At 50.6% G+C, this 20,294-nt stretch overlaps 1 protein-coding gene across 5 annotated transcripts in view; it reads left to right on the top strand.

Annotated features, from left to right (window-relative positions):
- The window catches only part of NEGR1 (neuronal growth regulator 1), a 194,223-nt gene that overhangs the window by 99,549 nt on the left and 74,380 nt on the right, over positions 1–20,294 (top strand). For all 5 annotated transcript variants that reach the window (XM_032118737.1, XM_032118740.1, XM_032118739.1 and 2 more), the window contains exon 3: positions 14,473–14,598. In XM_032118737.1, the coding sequence (XP_031974628.1) occupies positions 14,473–14,598 (126 nt within the window). The remainder of the gene's footprint in view (positions 1–14,472; positions 14,599–20,294) is intronic.

Genomic DNA, 20,294 nt, shown 5'->3' with positions numbered 1-20,294 from the left:
AGGCTGGGGATGGATCTGGTACAGCAGCTCCTCCTCACACTCCACACACAAGGAGCATTTCCTCATGTTCTGCACACACTCATCTGCTCTACACGTTCCTTCTTTATTTCCAAACCCCCACAGTTTAATTTTGGTTTTATAGCCTAAGAAAGGGTAAAGAGAGGATGATGACAATATCTGGTATTTGCAAGCAGCCAAATCCACCAGTTGGAAAGAGCAAAACCAAATGCCTGTCTTTAAAAAGAATGTATGGAGCTAATTTAGGAAAATTTCTGGAGACGACTGAAAAAACAACTGAGAAGTAAAGTGGCAGATTCATCCTGGAGGATTGAGCTGTAAGGAATTTGAAAGGCAGCTTTAAAGGATTGGGATCGAATGTTTTTCCTCCCTGGAAAATCTCCATTCGAAGGAGAGGATCTTTGATTGTACAGCTTTCCTAAAGGTGTAAAGAAAACTTTTCAGTTGTCCATCAAAAGGTTCCAGGCAGAAAATCCATGCTTCCCTTACCTGGGACTCCTGGCAGGGATGCAGGGGCACAGGAGGGGGCAGCTGGGGGGGACAGGCTCTGGTGCCAGGGAACAGGGACAGGACAAGGGGAAATGGCCTCAGGCTGGGCCAGGGCGGGTTTCAGCTGGAGAGTAGGAGAAGTTTTTCCTGGGAAGGGCTGTCCAGCCCTGGCACAGCTGAATCCCCATCCCTGGAGGGATTTCAAAGCCCTGTGGCTGTGGCACGTGGGGACATGGAGCAGTGGTGGCCTTGGCAGTGCTGGGAATGGTTGGACTCGATGGTCTGAGGGCTTTTCCACCCTGAAGGGTTCAGTGATTCCCTGATTTTCTCTCCCTTTCTCTGGGTGCCTGAGATTGATGTGGTTGCCTTCAAACCCAACCATGTAACATTCCGTGTTCGTTTCTGGGAGCAGATCTTGCAGGGAAGTGTTCTGAGGAGTTTCCTCGCGGGAGCCACACAATGCAAACTCCGTGACTGAAATTACGGGGGCTCGGTTCCTCCGTGTTGTAATTTGTGAGGCAGGAGCAAGGATAATAAATAGTACAAGATCTTTAGCTCCAGACGAGGAAACTACAGCAGAATGAAACCACACAGCATTGATTCGTAATACAATCCCATAATATGACTCCAACTCCTATTATACCTACTTATCACAGCTCTTTTATCCCAGCTATTCAGATAAAAGCTCGGGAATTTTTGCAGGCAGCACAGCACAGCCCCATGGGTACATTTTGAATGCTGTGCTCAAGGAGATGCACACACACAGTCTATTCTTGTACTGCGCGTTTTGGCATCTTTTTTTTTTTTCCCCCCACCTGATGTTTTGAACATTTCTCCCTTCAGGTTAATATGTTCATTTATAAGGAAAGGATTAAACAAAAATCTCACAAGAGAGACGTGAACTTGAATGTGAGTGTGCAGATTTGAATGGATAAAGAGGCACTTCAGGAGCTGGATAAAACCGGAGTGTTCCTAAGCCTCTGATTCCAAACCTGCCTCAAGGCCAGCGGTGCTGAAAACGTTGCAGGGAGCAGAATAAACAGCTAAATTTTGCTTACTTATAAAAAGCTTTGTAATACTAAAGGCTCAAGTAGAGAATTGTGAGTTATTCTGTTGACCCCCGTGGATTACTTGTTTTGTTGTCTTTAGGATTCAGAAATGTTCTTGTTTTATTTAGACTGAAATTTTAATCATCCCCTCTTTGCATTTAAAACATGGTATTATTTCCCCTTCTATCATCTGTAAGAGAAAACGGGGAAATTTCCTTAATAGTTGGCAGATTAGCTTTGTTATGTAAAACAGACCCTGGCAAAAGGAATTACAATTAACACAAGCGTTCCATTACGCAGTGAAAGGGCTGGTTTGGAGGAAAAGTCTCTCAGTTCGAAACACTTCAAAGCAGAGGCTTTGTTTTGTGTTCCCACTGAATTGGATGGAGTTAGCACGCTCAAATATTTTGCCCATAAATATTCCCAACTCCCGGGATGTGATAACAGCAATCTCTGAGTGGAACTTTCCTCGGCCCAGGTTTGGGATTTGAAAGCCTTTGCCCTGAGTCTCCTCCTGCATCTCTCTTTAATCCAGCCCCTTTCTGCAGAGAGTTTCTGTCCCACTAAAATACAAACTTCCCATTAAATGTGGCTTTAGTAGTTCTGCCTTTGCACTTCTCCCTGGCTTCCCGCAGGCAGGTGCAAAATTCCTCCATTTTGGGCAGAATTCCTGCGATCTCTTTTCCCAAGGTGTGCAGCCATCAGAGGCCTCTGGTTTGTGCTCAGGGGGTTCGGTGCCTTTGCCCCAGGAGCTGCCCCGTTCCTGACCCTCTCCCTGCAGTGCCTCTGTTCAGTTCCTCTCACCTCACTCTTCCTCTCTCATTCCCATTCCTGGTGGTGACAGGAGCACCCCGGGAATTCTGTGCCCAGCACATTGAAACACTTCCCCTGGTGCCCGAACGCTCCTGGAGCAACCTCCAGAGCTCGCTGTGGTTTCTGGCTTCATTTTCCAGGCTTTAAATCCCACCCCAGTCAGAGGCCGTGAGCTACGGCAAATTATTTCCTTCATAACTCTGCTCAGCACAGATACCCAGAGTCCTTTAGGAACAAGAAATCATTCCTTGTTCAAAGTTCCATTGATTTATGGAAACAAGCTGCTCCTGCTCACTCACAGGATGGGAAACAATCTCCAATACACATCCTGATATCTGTGAAATCTTGTGGAAATGGTTATTTATGTGCTGCGTGGTTTTCACCTCTTCATGGACGTATTTTGATTGGCTTTATTATTTGAGGGGATTTTTTGGGAATAATGTGATTGTGACATCATTTCCCTGTGAGGGTGGGCAGGCCCTGGCACAGGGTGCCCAGAGCAGCTGGGGCTGCCCCTGGATCCCTGGCAGTGCCCAAAGCCAGGCTGGACGTTGGGGCTTGGAGCAGCCTGGGACAGTGGAAGGTGTCCCTGCCCAGGGCAGGGGTGGAACTGATGTGGGATCCCATGATTCTGTGATTTCCAGGGAGCTGTGTGATGCAGCAGGATGGTGCTCCCCTTCGGGTCAGTCTGGGCACACCAAAGGCTCTCAGGGCTGTTTCTGTGGCTCTCTCCTTATGGGTCACACTGACCGTGGAATTACTGGACAGGGGGTAACCAAGGACACCCATGGAGTTTAATCAGTCCCACTGAAGCTCCTGGCATTCTGCCACTGGCCCATGTCCCAAGGGAATCCTGGCCCCCATCAGTGCCTGGGTGAACAGAATATGCTCAGTGGCTTTTAACTTCCAATTACCATGAATTAATTGAGATGGTGATTGATTGATTGATTGATTGATTGATTTCTGGGTGCTGAGGCCATGGTGCCCCAGCACAGAGAAGCCCCTGCTGTCGTTCTCCCCTCTGATGGCAAGTGCTGCTCTGCAGGATCAAGGCAGAGTCATTAGCTGGGTACTGAGCTAATTAAGGGGGGTTTGGAGTGCTCAGCTCCAGCAGCCCCTTTCCCTGGAGCGAGCTGCCTGCTCTGGCTGCCTGTGATCCTTCTGCAGGTTTGATTTATCCCTTGTTATTGGAGTCTTTAATAGCCGGTGTGATTTATAGGGACAGGGCACAGGATCTGGGTCCGTTTTTCACTCCCATTGGTCTCTGTGAGCGAGGCCATTCCGGGTGCCAGTCGGGCTGTGTCTGTCACCCGAACGGGGAGAGCAGGAACTGGATCTATTGCTGCCATTCCAAGGCTGAAAATATGGGAAAATTTTCTCCTGGCCCTTTCTCAGTCAAGTGAAGAGAGCAGCCTGAGAGAGAGCTGCTGTTCGTTCTCAAACACTCCTGGCCCGGAGATTGCGCTCGAGGAGTCTGAAGGGCTCGGACTCGTTAAAATCCCATTACCAGGACAGTGCTCCATGCAAAGGGCTGCTTTCCTTAATGAAAAGGGGCAGTGCGATCCCAGCAGCGTCTCAAGGCTGGGCTGGGCTGAGCACGTTGGGGAAGAAGCTAAAATCCCACTGCCTTTTCTGCAGAGAAGTCTTGTGGCTGCTGAGTGCTGCAGCAGAGGGCGAGAACAGAATTCTCCTGGAAGATGCTGTGTCTGGTCAGGCATCCAAAACTGCTGGGCAGGCAACAGTTTGATGTTAATTCGCTGTTAACTGTCTGTAGAATATGAATATTAATAATGCCATTAATCCCATTAATACCAACAGCTCCCATGTCGTTGGAATGTCAGGAAGATTAAATCACACCACTCCCAACACATTTCCGTGGGATGGGGGCAGTTCTGCAGCAGCTCAGGAGGAGGAATTAATAATGTGGAAAGCAATTCTAAGTTTCAATGTTAGATAATCATTACTAATTTCTAGGCTCTGTAGTGAGAACAAAAGTAAATACTGAATAAATTCGTATCCACTGACTTAATCCAGGGAACAAGCCTTACCTCCTTTGGACTGGGTCAAGGCATTGGAAACTTGCTCAGGATGTATTTGTGTTCAGTACAACCAGAGAACCATATTCCTGAGTCACATGGGATGTGAAGGGATAACAAGAGGCATCCCTCGATGTGTGGGAATTCCTTGGGGTGGTCCTGGGGATCTGACCTGTGCCAGAGCTTCAGGGATGAGCTGAGCTCAGGGGTGAGCTGAGCACGGGGCACTGGGGACACCTCCCTGCTGGGTCCCCCTCCTTCCTCTGAGCCTCCCATGGTGGTGCATCCTCCTCCTCCTCCTCTTGCTCCTCATCCTCGTCCTCCTTCTCTTCCTCCTCTATCCATGGAGGCCAGAGCCAAGGCAAAGCAGAAGTTTCCACGTGCAGAGACCAGAATTTCCTCTGGTCTGCCTCCACCAGGGCAAAGCAGGGAAAGATCAAATTAAATTCTGAGGAGCATCACAGAATCCCAGCCTGGTTTGGGTTGGGAGGGACCTTTAATCCCATCCAGTGCCACCCCTGCCATGGGCAGGGACACCTTCCACTGTGCCAGCCTGCTTCAAGCCCCAGTGCCCAGCCTGGCCTGGGACACTGCCAGGGATGGGAAGTCCATTATCACATGAACTGGCATGATCCATCCTCGAACCTCTGAAAACTGTCCCTGAATCCTGACAATTCTTTGGGTGGATGATGAACCCCAGTCTTTAGTTCTTAAAAAAACTCTGAACAGAAGACTCCAGGAAATGCACAAAAGAGAGCTTGGCTTTAACCTGTTAGGAGGAGGGAATCTCATAACCCATCGCACGGCAATGGGAGATGAATGAGCAACAGTTATTTTTAGTGCTGACCCCACCAAGACCAGGCTAATCCCCCTCTCAGACAAGGAATCCCCCCCCCATGGGAAGGCTCAGGCAGTGCATGGCAGTCACATCTCGATGCTGGAGCGCTGCAAACACAACTGGTCCTGACTTTCTGTACCCAAAATTAGAGACAGCCAGTCCAAACCGCTGCAAGGTGGGTGCACAGCTTGTTAAAAATATTACCGAGGGCATGGCTGTCAGTGATTCACTGTCCCGAGGGAAGGACGCTCTGAATGGGCCCGTGGTGATCCCAGAAGGGCTTAATAGGGCTTTCAGTGGATGAATGGGGTGATGTACTAGAGAATACATCTCTGTAATTTGCCAGTGACATCGAAGTGCGAGTGCTTGTGACAACAGGCTTCAAACCCCAAATGATGGATTTCAGAACGCTCTGGAATCAATGAGGGGAAATTCAATACAGGAGTCTCGGGGCGAAATCAAATACACAAATGAGGGGAACTACCCAGGCAGCAGCACTTGAGCAGAGCTGGAGTGGCCGTGTATTGAATCCAGGACACCACCACAGATCCTGCAGGGAAAGGGCAGCTGGAGAAGATGCAGTGCTTGGGTGGAAATGGTTGGTACCTTCCTCCCTTTTCTGTCTGATTCAACCAGAATGGGGAAGGTTCCATCCCTGTGGGCAGGGAATTCTCGCAGGGAATTCTCACAGGGAAAAGCAGCTGCTTCACAGTGGAAATCACATCGGGGTCCGAGGGGCCATGAGGATGGTGGGGTCCCTTCCCTGGGCTCCTCAGTGTGGTGAGGAGAAAGGGACAGGGAAGGAGGTGACATCCAAGGGGGGTTGTGTGATTGAACTGAAGGTTCATAAAATCCCAGCATGGTTTGGGCTGGGAAGGACCTTAAAGCCCATCTCATCCCACTTTCCTCTGTCCCAGGCTGCTCCCAGCCCCAGTGTCCAGCCTGGCCTGGGACACTGCCAGGGACCCAGGGGCAGCCCCAGCTGCTCTGGGCACCCTGTGCCAGGGCCTGCCCACCCTCCCAGGGAACAGTTCCTTCCCAATCTCCCATCCAGCCCTGCCCTCTGGCACTGGGAAGCCACTCCCTGTGTCCTGTCCCTCCATGCCTTGTCCCCAGTCCCTCTGCAGCTCTCCTGGAGCCCCTTCAGGCCCTGCCAGGGGCTCTGAGCTCTCCCTGGAGCCTTCTCCTCTCCAGGTGAGCACCCCCAGCTCTGCCAGCCTGGCTCCAGCGCCGAGGGGCTCCAGCCCTGGGCTCAGCTCTGCGGTGGAATTCCCTGAGGAGTTGGACTTGATGGTCCCTGGGGGTCCCTTCCAGCCCCAAATATTCCGTGGGTCTGTGCTCTCTGGGTGGGCGTGAATTGGGGCTGAGAGCGAAGGACAAGGATTTGCTCCTCACATCAGAGCAAAATGCTGAAAATGGGAAGTAAGCAGAGCCATATGGTTGGGATACAGAGAAGGGGGAGTGATGCAGCCAGAGAACTGTCAAGGGAAATTATTTTAATAACTGTCTAGGGAATACGATGTAAATCTGTCATTCAGCCTCGCTGGAGAGAGAATGAACCTGTAGAATTCTCCAAAAGGAAAAATGCAGAGTTACAAGAAATCATCTCGAATCATTACAGCTCTTTTATTTAGTCCCTGTGACAGCACAAGCAGCAACAGGTATATCACTGTTTACCTGTCACAACCCTCTAATATTCTCATTTTGCCTGTAAGGAGCAGTGATGAGGTTTTACCTCTAATTTTCTAGTCTAGAATTCTTTTCTTGGCACTTACTGTGTTGCAGAAATCCTTTAGTGAAAATCCCTTTGCCCACTTACGTTGGAATTTGTCTTTAAAAGATTTGTACATTCATACTCGAGTGCACAAATTCCTCCCAAGGGGCAGCGCAGGGGAGATCCAGCCTCTGGGACAGGGACAGGAAGGGCTGGAGCTGTGCCAGGCAGGGCTAGGTTGGATTTTAGGGAAAGGTCCTTCCCCCAGAGGGTGGTGGGCACCCCAAGACTCCCCAGGGCTGCCAGAGCTCCAGAACCACAGGGTGGGATTGTTGGGGTGTCTGTGCAGGGCCAGGGGTTGGACTGGATGATCCTTGGGGGTGTCTCCAGCTCAGGATATTCCATAATTCTGTGATTTTCTGACTCTAAACTTGCACAGCCCCTTCAGCAGTCAGCAGCCTGCACACCCTGGGTGCGGCTCTTGCTTTGTCTGTGAGGATAAAGAAAGGGAAATCCGAGTTTATTTGGAATTATTACATTTTATTGCTTTTCTGGCTGAGCAAACGATGGTGCTCTCGCTGTTGGTTGGAAATCGAACCTTGTAGGATTTAGGCTGTGGTCTGGAAGCAGGAACAGTGGGGTTTTAAGGGTATAATGTGTGTGTCCTTATGTAATAACAGCAGCTTATTGACACCTTCTGGAGGAACAGGGCCAGTGTCACCCGAGGCTGATGGCACAGGAAGGAAGGAAGAGTTGGGATTGTTTTGGCAGCCTGGGGAAGGTGGAGGTGTTTGCTGGTGCCTCACTGATGGAACAGATCCATGTGCAGGGATATTTATGGGGTTTTGCTGGTACTTCATTCATCTCTTTCATTCTGCAGCTGCTTAATCACAGAGATCTTCAGGAGCTTCCTGGGACCAGAAGGTTTTTGAGGTTCTGACTGGTTTATTCAGATGTATTCAGGCTGTGTCTTAAGTGACAAATGTTTATCTTGTCCCACCCAGTTGTTCCTTTCTTACCTGGGGTAAACTCTTTTCTTCCTGTCTTGCCTAAGCGATCACCCTGCTGGTTATAAAGTGAATCCAGGGGAGCACTGGTTTTAACCAGATAAAAGCTTGTATTATTTCAACCTTTGACTATTTCCATATTTATGATGATTCTGCTTTAGCCCCAATGTCCAGCCTGACCTTGGGCACTGCCAGGGCTCCAGGGGCAGCCACAGCTGCTCTGGGCACCCTGTGCCAGGGCCTAGGAAATAATTAAATAACTCACCTCTTTCACGGCGATGAATGGAAAGCATCCCTGATTTTCCAGAGCCCTGTCCCCACCCCTGTGTGTTTAATGAGCTCCAACAATGGGGCTGCTCTTGGCCCAGGCCCTTCCCAGCCAGCAATCAGTGCCCAGCTGGGAGGGCTTTGGCTTCAGCCACCAGGAGGTTGCTTTCTTATTATTATTTTTGCCCTTTGTAACTTTTTGGCTCCATTTCCATGATTAAACCGTTAGCAGAGCTGTGATTGCAGAGTGTTGCTGGCTGAAAGGGGCTTGTGGTGTGTCTGAAAGCTTTTCCAGGGAGAGGGAAAAGCTGAGCTGTGCCTCCTGCTCCTCGTGCTCTGTGGTCCAGGAATGTCCCACTGAGACAGCTCACCTGCCCTGTCGGGAGGAAAGGCCAGAAAGGCACAACCCACAGACACAAATGTCATCCCACTCGCACAGCATTCCCAAAGAGGACCATTCCTTTTCCACTCACACCCTGATAATGTTTATTCTGGGTGAGGAATCTTCCCTGAAGCTGGGCAGATTTAAGACAAATCTTCAGACTGGTCTAAAATAAACTGGCCACGGAAAACAGGTGAAAATAAAGTTCTGAACATCAACGCTATCCCATTAATTTATAGAGATTATGGTTATGCTGCCACGGCTATCAAAGAGGTAAAAGATTCATCCCAAACCTACAAAAGTGCCACTTTTGTGAGACCTTTTGTCACGCCTCAGCGCTGACATGAATTGGAAATAAATGAAGGCTCAAGATCAAACCATTTCTCTTCCCAGCCCACCCATCATTTATTTCCTCAGCCCCACTTTGCCAAAGCTGCTGCGTTTGAGACAAATTGTGTTTAATTAGGAGGAGGTGGAGACCTTTAGGCAACGCTCTTCAATCAAAGTGCCTCGAGGAACTAATCATGGAAATGCAAAAGCAAAAGGGTTCTGAGCTCTCCCCGCTGGTGACTGATTGTCAGAAGGGAGGGTGTGTGCCAGCACAGGCTGGGGGCTCTGGCTTTCAAAGCTCTCCTGATTTAAAAGCTGTGTTCAAGACACTCTGGAAATGATGTTTGTGGTGGGGGCATTTAGGAAGTCAGTAAATATTGAGCTCATCTGAGTGTGAAATGAAAAAAAGGATAAAAAGTATAAAAACCAGTAAGTATTGATACATAATTTTACTACCCTAAATGCACAATTATCTTTTTTATGGTAGATACTTAGGGTGCAAGATGTTCAACTATACAAAGGAGTTTGTTGGAAATCATTTTTGGAGATGTTTAGGGTTGGTTTCAGTTTAAAATCGGGGATTTGGGGTGTGGCATTCAGTGCTCAGGGGATCAATGTTGTTTCCAGGGCTGAGAATGAAAACAGCGCCTGGGTTTGCCAAGGAGGGGGAGGATTTATTCTACAAGGCATGGAGGGACAGGACACAGGGAATGGCTTCCCAGTGCCAGAGGGCAGGGCTGGATGGGATCTTGGGCAGGAATTGTTCCCTGGCACACCGGGCAGGCCCTGGCACAGGGTGCCCAGAGCAGCTGGGGCTGCCCCTGGATCCCTGGCAGTGCCCAAGGCCAGGCTGGACATTGGGGCTGGGAGCAGCCTGGGACAGTGGGAGGTGTCCCTGCCATGGCAGGGGTGGCACTGGAAGGTTCTTCCAACCCAAACCAGTGTGGGATTCTGGGATTTTATGACATAAATAAATTGAGAACCTTGACAAAATTCGGGATCTTTCCACCCCTGCAGTGGTTCCCTGTTTCTGGGAGCAATCCAAGCAGCTCATTTATGGCAGTTCTGGATTTTGCAGCACTGGGCTTTGCTTCCCCACCCACCTGGCTGAGAATGAGCCTTGCAGAATCCAACTTTTAGGGGGATCCTCTGCAATCCTGAGCTATTTTAACTATATTTAAATATTCCATTGCAACCTGCATTGGGTTTGGTTTTTTCCTTAAATCTTTCCTTTGATTAACTGTTGTGTTTTCTCCCTTTTTTTTTTACCTCAAAGTGGTGGTTGGACTTGATGATCTTACAGGTCCTTTCCAACCTCAATGACCCCATAATTCCATTATTTGAGTGTCCTGGCTGTGTCTGGATTTTCAGGCACAAGTTGTCTTTGTCCTTCTGATCAAAATGGGAAGAAGAGGAGAAGGAAAGAACCGGAATTTAGGGTTTTCTTGCCACGTGGGTGCAGATGCTGACATTCCTGAGCACGGGAGGCAGAGGCTGGCTTGTGGCAGGGAATTTGGGTTCTAAGGCTCCCAGCTGCTGGGGGTGTGGTGAGTGCAAGCTGAGGACTCCCATGGATCTCAATTAGTGGGAACGGAGCTCAGCCCTGCCTTTAATCACCCTCATAAGCACATTTTAATTTTTCGATGGATTTGTCATAAAAACTAATTATTATGTCCAAGCCATAAAAAGAACAGGAATCTATTTCCTGTGTCCTGTCAGTGATTTCCAGCTCTTCCCCATGTTAATGAGATCACTCTGCATGCGGGGAGAGCAGGAGGTGCTTTATCCTGTCCCCACAGAGAAAACAGGGGCTGCTTGCAGCCCTTCCATCAGCCAGCTCAGCCCACGAGGGTCCCCAGGGTGTCACTGCAGCACTGAGGGGTCAGGGGTGCAGGTGACGGCCACCCCCACGCGCTGTGGGCAGGTCCTGCTGCTCCAAGGGTGCGCTGGGGGAGGGAATTGTGGAATGGTGGAGGGTGTCAGCCCAGCCAGGACCTCCTGAGTCACATCCCTGACAAACAACTCCAAAATCCCCACCAACACACGGGGCTGAATTTAGCAAGGGGCCTCGACCTGCTTTGCAGCCACCCCGTAAATCCTGGAGCAAGGAGAACTCAGGTCTCTCCTGAGCCTTCTTTTCTCACGGCTGAACATCCCCGGTTCTCTCAGCCTTCCTCTTGCAGCAGCTCCCCAGGCCTTTGGTCACACACCCTGTCCAAAAAGGGGAGGTTCGATGGAAAAACATTGTCCAAAAGGGAAGGGTTTAATTTAAGAACGTTAAAAAAGAAAAAGCCAGATGACTGCAAAGCGCTTTTCATGTTGGACCCCCGCACCAAATTTACTTGGGAGTTTAATTCCCCTTTCATCCTGGTTTATTATCTCATTTCTTTGGCCTTCCGTTAATCCATTTACTGAATAAATGTTTATTTGCTGCTTTATTTAATTTTTTCCCTGACCTTCACAGCTCCACGTGATCTGGGTGGGAGTTGTTGAAGAGGGGAGTAGCTCTGTGATGGGTTTAATGTGCACTCCAAGCTCAGCAGAGCAGGTTTTAAATGCTAAATCTGCTCCTAGATCAGAGTCTTCAGAGGTGTGGGAAGAAATACGGACACAAACCAAACATTTTTTAATTCTTAGTAAATATTAGCATTCCATCGTGATGCTGCACATATATTTGAGTCGTAATTACTAAATTCCACAGATTTTAGAGATCTGAATGTAATGATCCCTATCAGCCAGTAAATAGCAGAAAAATTAGCAGCATACTGATACGGCAGAAATCCTGATTTGTCTCAAACTGTGAGGCTCCAGAAATACGATGGAAGCCAATTTCTATCCTGGGAAGGACCATCTTCCTAGGAAATCACTGACAATAATAACATCCACAATTTGCCATGAGCCCCAGATCAGATTGTATCACTTCTGTCATTTTACAGGATTACATTGTGCAGCAGGGCTGCAGTTTGTGCTTATTTGGGGTTCTTTTAATTAATGGACCTCTCAGATTCATTTCTTTTCTAATTCTATTTTGGAAATGCATCAATGCTGTGACCTGCTCAGTGTCATTGTAACGAGACTTACAGACATCTTCAACGAGGTTTGATTTAATTTCCTCGCTGTAAAGCCCAGATTAAAGAAGAGCCCAGTCAATTAGGAACTGAACAAAGCTCGTACTTAAGAGGAAATCACTTAATCTGCATTCTGTACGTCTGGAAAATTCTCCACCTTCTACCATGTCACAGCTCCAATCTTCCCTTAGAAAGACTGGAAAATTCCTGATGAGGAGCCTCAGAACCCAGCAAAAGCCTGCACATTTCTTGTGGATCAGCCCATCCCAGCTTCAGCAAAACCTGGAGAGGGTTTGTGCCTGTCTGACAGCTGTGCTGGGTCTGGGGGCGGCCCCGGAGCTGCTGCAGGGCTGGAGCCCCTCTGCTCTGGAGCCAGGCTGGGAGAGCTGGGGGTGCTCACCTGGAGAGGAGAAGGCTCCAGGGAGAGCTCAGAGCCCCTGGCAGGGCCTGAAGGGGCTCCAGGAGAGCTGCAGAGGGACTGGGGACAAGGCATGGAGGGACAGGACCCAGGGAATGGCTTCCCAGTGCCAGAGGGCAGGGATGGATGGGATATTGGGCAGGAATTGTTCCCTGGGAGGGTGGGCAGGCCCTGGCACAGGGTGCCCAGAGCAGCTGGGGCTGCCCCTGGATCCCTGGCAGTGCCCAAGGCCAGGCTGGACATTGGGGCTGGGAGCAGCCTGGGACAGTGGGAGGTGTCCCTGCCATGGCAGGGGTGGCACTGGATGGGCTTTAAGGTCCCTCCCAATCCAGCCGAACTCAGTCTGGGATTGCCCAGTTCCATGATCCAGCAGAGCCGGGCAGTGTTGGATGTTGTGTCCCTGTGGGTGCAGCCCGCAGTGCTGCCAGCTGGGACTGGGAACCCCCATCCCAGGGCTCCAAAAGCTGCAGGAGGAGAATTGAGGGTGTTGATTCATCAAATGCTCAGTGCTGGGATTCACAGGAAGGAGCACAAAATAGTGTTTGGAGGAGCAAATTCCTCCCGTGTGCCAAAAGCTGGAGTGTCCTGCCTGTGCCAACCCCTGGAGCAGTGACATCAGGAATGTGTGAAATGGAAGGAACTCCACAGCATCCTGGGCTGTTGGGGTCCCTCCCCCGCCGTGTAGCCCTGGGAGAGGGGCCCTGAGGGCACAGACACGGGGCTTCCCTGCCCCTGCTCAGCCTCGTTCCCATGGGTTGGTTTGTGTTCCCTGCGCGGGCAGAAGGACCCTTGGTCCCGTGACTGGGACAGTTCCTGGGCAGAGCCCCGGCCATGCGGCTGGAGAAATAAACATCTCTGAAACAGCTATCAAGAATCTGTCTGTCCATATATCTTTCCTTTCCACGGGACTCCTGGTTTGATATATGCGTGTTGCAGGATCCCCACTGCAACACTGGGGCTCCTTCCACAGCATCCTGGGGCTCCGGTCCCGGGGAGCAGGAGGGCTCAGGAATGTGCTGGAAGGGATTTTGCTGACTCCAGCTCCCAGTCAGAGCTGCAGGCGTGTTGGCACAGGTGGGTTGGACAAGGCATTAATTCCGGCCCGGAGGAAAGGGACAGTGGAGCTGCTGAGAGCAGCACCTGCTCTCCCCCCGCTGTGCTCATTGCCTCGTTAGGAAATTGGGAAAAACAACCAAGGTAGCATTGTGAAGTGAGGATGCAGCCCAAAATCCTAAAGGTATTTGGGATTCTGGAGAAGAGGAACTGGGATCAGCCTTCCCCACACCTCCCCCTGAAGACAGAGTTTCTCTGCTAATTAAAAATGCTCCCCACAGGCTTTTCATGTCTTTGCTCACAAATGCAGAGGGACAAACACTGAGAATTCCCAGCTCGTTCCAGTCTCTGGGTCAGGGAAAGGGCTGGAGAACATCAGCAAGGGGAGATCCCAAAGCACTCAGCCCCAGCCTGTGCCCAGGGAAGAGCTCTGTGCTTTCCAGCCCCTGAAGGGAGGTACAGACACAGGTACGGGGTCAGGTGGAGGGATTTGGGCTGGGACACAGCAAAAGCGGGGAGGCATTGGGACAGAAAAGCTCCAGCTGGACAGGCACTTGGGTTAGGAGAATGGACAAGGCCCAAAGCAAGAGGAAAGAACAGAATAAATGTGCTTTAGTGAGCAACTCGTACTCTCCAGGTGCACACCGAGTGGCTGCAACAGCATCATTATTTCTGAAAGTACCAGGAAAACTTAATTTTCTCTTCTTTGCAAAGTGTCAGGAGCAAGCTCAGCCTTCCCTTAAGCAGGAGCATCCGTCTTCCCGGGAGCTCTCCGGCAGCTCCTGCTTTGCACAGAGAGAGGAAATTGCTGCTCTTTGGTTGTAGTGTTTGGACTCCAGGGCTGAGTTCCTGCAGTGTGATGGAAAGGGCTGGGCTCACCTAAAGGAGGTTCTGCGGTTTTCCTTCAACCCCTTCCTGTGTTTTATCCCTGATGGTGACCCAGGTAGGTCAGCAGCTTCCCCTGACACCCCTCTCCCTGTCTCGTTGCAGTCTCTCCGAAGATATTCCGGATCTCCAGTGACATCACTGTGAACGAGGGGAGCAATGTCACCCTGGTGTGCCTGGCCATGGGGAAACCAGAGCCCTCCATCTCCTGGAGACACATCTCCCCCTCCGGTGAGTCCCTGGGGATTGGGGCGGCTCGGGGGTCACCAAAGGGTGTGTCCATCCAGACCTCTGGGAAACAAACGGGCTGAGGGTGGGGAAAACTGGGATGGTGCCATCACACGGGAGTAAGGAGTGGCATGTGGAAATGAGGGCATTAATTACCAGTTTAAAGAGCACCCTAAATGTGAATTTTTATCTGTACATGTGTTGTAACAGTCATGGATCAAACAATTCCAGTTAAAACCCAAGCAAGGACAAAAGGAGGAACACACAGGGCTCTCTAGAAATGGGAAACACGAGAGTTAAACACAGGAACAGGTCACACAGTAGGTTTAATTTACTGTCGTTTCTTCCGCTGGTACAGGGTGGGATTGTTGGGGCGTCTGGGTTGGGAGTTGGACTCGTGATCCTGGCGGGTCCCTCCCTCAGGATATTCCAGCATTCCACACCACTGACCCATTATTCCATGATACAGTTTATTAGAATGGCTTTATGAATGAATTAAATTATATGTATGAAAAATTGTAAACAAAATGGCAACTCAAAGTATCACTGCTGTTTGATATTTCCATTTATCCCTTTGATTCCTCCCAACACACTGAAAGGAGAAGTTTTGGCTGACATTAGAGGCTTCTCTCCACTGCTGGCTTGGTGCAGGGCCACTGAAGCTGCTGCCTGTGGGCAAAGCAGGGGCTGTGGGGAGATCCCTGCTCTGGAAATGAGGGTGGGTTTGTGCCCCTGAGAGGAGCTGCTCCCTGTCCTGTCCCAGGCACTGCACTGGTGCTGTTGCTGGGACTCTGCAGTCAGAACGGGTTTGCAGTGAGGGATTTCTTTGCTCCCCCGACCTGGATAAAATCTGTGTAATTACAGGCAAGAAGGGTTCCGTGGGCTGTCACAGCCTCTCATAATCCTGAGGAACAGTTGGCTTTACAAAGCAAGATCTGGGAAAAAACCCCTCACTTTTGACCTTTAAAACAATGACAATGAATTCGGCTTGAAGTGTCCATCAAGGGACTGGAGGAAAAATTCAGTTGTAGCAGAAAATGGATTTTAACTAAATGTCAAATAAAATTTTATTAGAAACCACAGTGATACTTTGGAGTAATGGCTTAAAGCATTTGAGTGGCTGCAGAAAGGAGCTGGGGTGGTGTTCCTGGAGAGGGAAAAGGAGATCAGGAGAATTACTGCAGTCAGGCTGGAGCAGGGGCTGAGGGGGAGGCAGAGCATCCTCATCTGGAGTTCAGGCAAAATGAAGAGGTGGCACCTGGGGACGTGGTCAGGGGGTAGCCTTGGCGGTGCTGGGGAGTGGTTGGACTCCAGGGGCTCAGAGGGTGCTCAGAGGGTCTTTCCACCCTGAATGCCTCTGTGGAAATTACTGCAGGGACTCAGAAGGGCTTTTGGTGACCCCCCTGGTTGTGTTCCTTGCTCCAAGCCCCGTCCAGCCTGGCCTTGGACACTTCCAACCTCAGGGATCCTGGGATTCTGTGCCTTGGGACGTGCCCTGGGTGTCCCCTGCTGATTCACAGCCACAGCTGGGTCTGGAGAGGGAGAACACAGGATCTGAACAACTCCTTGCTCAGAAATGATGTCAAATGCGATGGGAGCAAGCCCGTAATTGACAGGGAATGTTCTGTGCCCAAATCCAGCAGGATGTTCCCATGGCCGTGCCACGGCAGCAGTTCGTGCTCGGGTGCAGACAGGTACAAATGGCACCACAGCCCTTCACAGAGCAAACACAGCCTGGGTCTATTAAAACACAAAATGCAAGCGAGCTGAAAAGGCCGGATTTCTGCAGCGGTTGATATTCCGTCTGCAGCGCCTCGCCTCCCTCTATGCATCAGCTTCATCTGCACTTTCCAATTTCTGCCCGTTCTCGCTGTAATTCCCAGCGGCACTAATGAGGCTCCCAGGCAGGCAGCGCATCTCCAATCCAGCACTAAATTATATTAACGAAGCATATTTAGAATATTCGCAAATTGTTTGTCAAAGCTGCTGCTAAAAGATAAGGAACTGAAATCTCTGAATACAAATGACTCAATGTAGACTAATTCCAGGATATGATCATGATTTACATCAACACAGCCTCGACTCGCATGAGGTCGGATTCAATTTTTCTGAACAAGAGATAAATTGAACCTTTCGTAGGAATAAAAATAAAATGCATTTCAAGGTGATTTTTAAACTTAGTCCGTAAATTATTGGCCTGGAATCTTTATTGTGCATGTTTAACTTGCAGTCATTATGTAAATGCTTTCCTTATATAAATATTCATTACACAGCCCCATTATGTAAATCCAGCAAATCTCCCCACTCAGCGTAACAGGTCGGGCTGCGGGTTGTAATCTCCAAATCTGTATTGTGGAAATGTCACCCGAATAAATTGCAGGTATTACTTATTTTGTTCTGACATTTCCGAGCAAAGAGCAGCATCGATACTTTAGGAATGAAGGCAGAATGTTCAAGGATGAACTTCTGCCGGGGACCCCACTGCAGCGTTAGCTCTGCTGTGTCCCACCAACGCCTGGGCACAGCTCTGCTGGCAGCAGCAGCAACAGACACTCAGAAACCTTCTGATAAAATGTTCCTCCTTGCCAAAATTCAGGTGCCGTGCATCAAAATTCTTTTCCGCTTGGGTTTTGACAGAAGTTTCCCAAGGGGAGCTCCCACAGCTGTGGAAGGGATGGGATGGGATGGGATGGGATGGGATGGGATGGGATGGGATGGGATGGGATGCTCAGGGGATGCAGCGACAGCACACGGGCCAGTGGATTTGAGGTGAAGGAGGGTCAGTTTGGATCAGAGATCAGGATGGAATTCTTCCCTGGGAGACCCTGGCACAGGGTGCCCAGAGCAGCTGGGGCTGCCCCTGGATCCCTGGCAGTGCCCAAGGCCAGGCTGGACACTGGGGCTGGGAGCAGCCTGGGACAGTGGGAGGTGTCCCTGCCCATGGCTGGGGTGGTACTGAGTGGGCTTTAAGGTTCCTCCCAACCCAAACCATGCCAGGATTCTGGGATCCCTGGTTACTTCCAGTTTGATATTTTCCAGTTCTTCCCTGCTCTTTTGCCTTTTTCTCACAGTTTTATCTCCATCATTCCTGGTCAGCTATTTTCCCAAAACAGGAGGATGACCTGGATGTAGGGATACACCTGCATTTGGAGGAGCAGGGCTCCAGAAACTGTGAATAAAGGCAGATTTTCCCATGTGGAATAGAGTGCAAGGCAGGTCCCTGGCACCAGGACACTCGGCGTTCATTCCATCCTGATTCCAGAGAAGGGTGACACTGAAACACTTCCAGTATAACCCAACAAAAAAACACCAAAAAAGCCCTGTAAACACTGTCTAGCATGTGCAAAAGAACTGATTTTTCCCCACCACAGAGAAACACAGTGTTGGTGTTACACTGAGCCAGAAATTAGGCTGGGTTTAGACTCAACACATCCACGTGGTGACTCCTGTCCCTCTCCAGCACATTCCCTCTGCCACAGGCATGTGTGCAGGGGTGGGATGGGACTGCAGGGACTCCAGCGCCCATCCCCGTGCTCCTGGGCAGCCCTAAAGCTCTGGACATGAATTGCACTCCTGGATCAGCAGCTCAGCCTCAGCCCCACGACGGATTGGTGCAATCCATGTCCCGAGCACTCCGGAGCACAGGAAGGAGCCTCAGAGCTGATTCCATTCCATTGCGGACAAAAGGCAGCGCCTGGGCAGGCAGGACCCTTCCCAATCCCACCAGTGCAGAACATTCCTGTTCTCTGAGGGAGAAACAAAGAGGGATTTATAAAACTCTCCCCAAATGCCAAGAAACAAACACAGCTCAATCTGAGGCAGAGATTCGGCTCCTCCTGCCCGAGAGCTGCCGCCTCTGCGATGGAGCCACGCGTGACAGAAATGAGAAGGGCTTCGCTGAAGTGCAAGTGCTTCAAACCTGGATTTTCAGGCTGCAGATCCTGAACTGACGTGAATTATCATCAGATTCCCCGGGCTTTGTGTGTGTACAAAGGGCGAACTCTTAAAATGCTCCATCTCCTGCTTAAAGATGGTTTTAAAGCTGGAAGTTTTAGAAACAAGTTTCTGGCTCATTTCTTTTTTCTTGCTAAAGCCCAAACACGGAGCAGATATTGCTGGGGAGGTTGTTTTTCCCCCCAGTTCCCCCACTGATCAGTGAGGAGCTGCTCTGCTCCCACTTCCCCTTCACACAGAGAGGCTGCTCCAGAATTAATCGCGTTGTGTGAAGGATCTCACTGTCACACTGCCCTTTCCTGACCCTGCAATTCCAGGTGCAATTAGCAGGGGCTTCCACAGCCCGGCAGTGACCTCCTTCCTCAAGCTGCCTTGGCCCAGAGAGCTCAAACCCAGGGATTATTTTCTCCTGGATCATGGAATCCTGGAATGGTTTGGGTTGGAAGGGACCTCAAAGCCCACCGAGTGCCACCCCTGCCCTGGCAGGGACACCTCCCACTGTCCCAGGCTGCTCCCAGCCCCAATGTCCAGCCTGGCCTTGGGCACTGCCAGGGATCCAGGGGCAGCCCCAGCTGCTCTGGGCACCCTGTGCCAGGGCCTGCCCGGTGTGCCAGGGAACAATTCCCAATTCCCAATATCCCATCCATCCCTGCCCTCTGGCACTGGGAAGCCATTCCCAGTCGCTGTCCTGTCACTGGTTTCCACAGGAATTCCTCAATGCCAGCACATTCCACTGACAAATGCCAATTTAGAGCCCAGATTCCCTGGGGCTTTACAAAGCTTTGGTGTCCTGCTCCTGGGTGGGTTTTTAGGGAACACTCCTCCTCCTCCTGCCTTGCTGTGACCTCCCCATTCTCAGCCACCCGAGGCAGAGCTCGGCTCAAGGTTTGCAGCTCCGTGATGGGGACTTTGCACAAGCCCATAGCTCTGGATTTCCCCCTTGAACAGGGATTCCTGCTTCTCCCAGCCACCAGGAGCCAGGAGATGTCCCAGCCTGGTGGCCTGGCACAGCACCCTGCTAACACCCGGGGCACAGCACCAGGGCTTGGGCTGGGCTCAGCAGCTGGGCAGTGCCTGAGCTGCACCCTGTGCCATGGAGAGCAGTGTTTCCTGGAAAACACCCCAAACCTGCATTCCCTGGGACGTGGGATGGCTCAGGTGGCCTCAGGCTCTTCCATCAGCCCTTTCCTGAGAATGGTGATGTTCATGGAGTGCTGCTGATGGCTTGGGTGGGTCAGTCCTTCCTGCGAGCACTCCGGGAGCTGAGGATTTTTATTAATATTTGATAGGAATTTAATGGCCCGTCTCGTTATCCTGGAGGGATTTTTCAGCTGATAAAGGCATAACTTGTCAGTAAATCAATGGTCCCTGGTATCAAACACGGGGCTGGCAGCTTCCCAAGAGCTCCAGGGGAGGTGGTGTGAAGTAAATGAGGGCATTAATTACCAGTTTAAAGACAGCAGAGCAAACAGCAGCACCCAATGGAAATGGCTGGGCAGGATTCCTCCCTCTGCCTTTGGATCAGCAATAAAATCACCTCCAAACTGACTTCCCAAAGCACAGCTCTCCATGAAAAAGGCCACGTCTTCTGGGTTTGGGTTATGGGAATTCTGGCCTTCTCTTTTTAACAGGACTTGTAAGTACCAGCCTTGGGAGATTTGGCATTAGGACCCAGCTAAGGGATGTTCAGTGCCACGAGGCACTGCCCTGGGGTGAGGGGACATCACCCTGCAGCTGGGGGTTTC

The sequence above is a fragment of the Corvus moneduloides genome, chromosome 9 (assembly GCF_009650955.1).
Source record: "Corvus moneduloides isolate bCorMon1 chromosome 9, bCorMon1.pri, whole genome shotgun sequence".
In the NCBI taxonomy this organism is placed as follows: domain Eukaryota; kingdom Metazoa; phylum Chordata; class Aves; order Passeriformes; family Corvidae; genus Corvus; species Corvus moneduloides.
The sequence above is the reverse complement of the archived record's forward strand: the minus strand, read 5'-3'. Positions and strand labels throughout refer to the sequence as shown.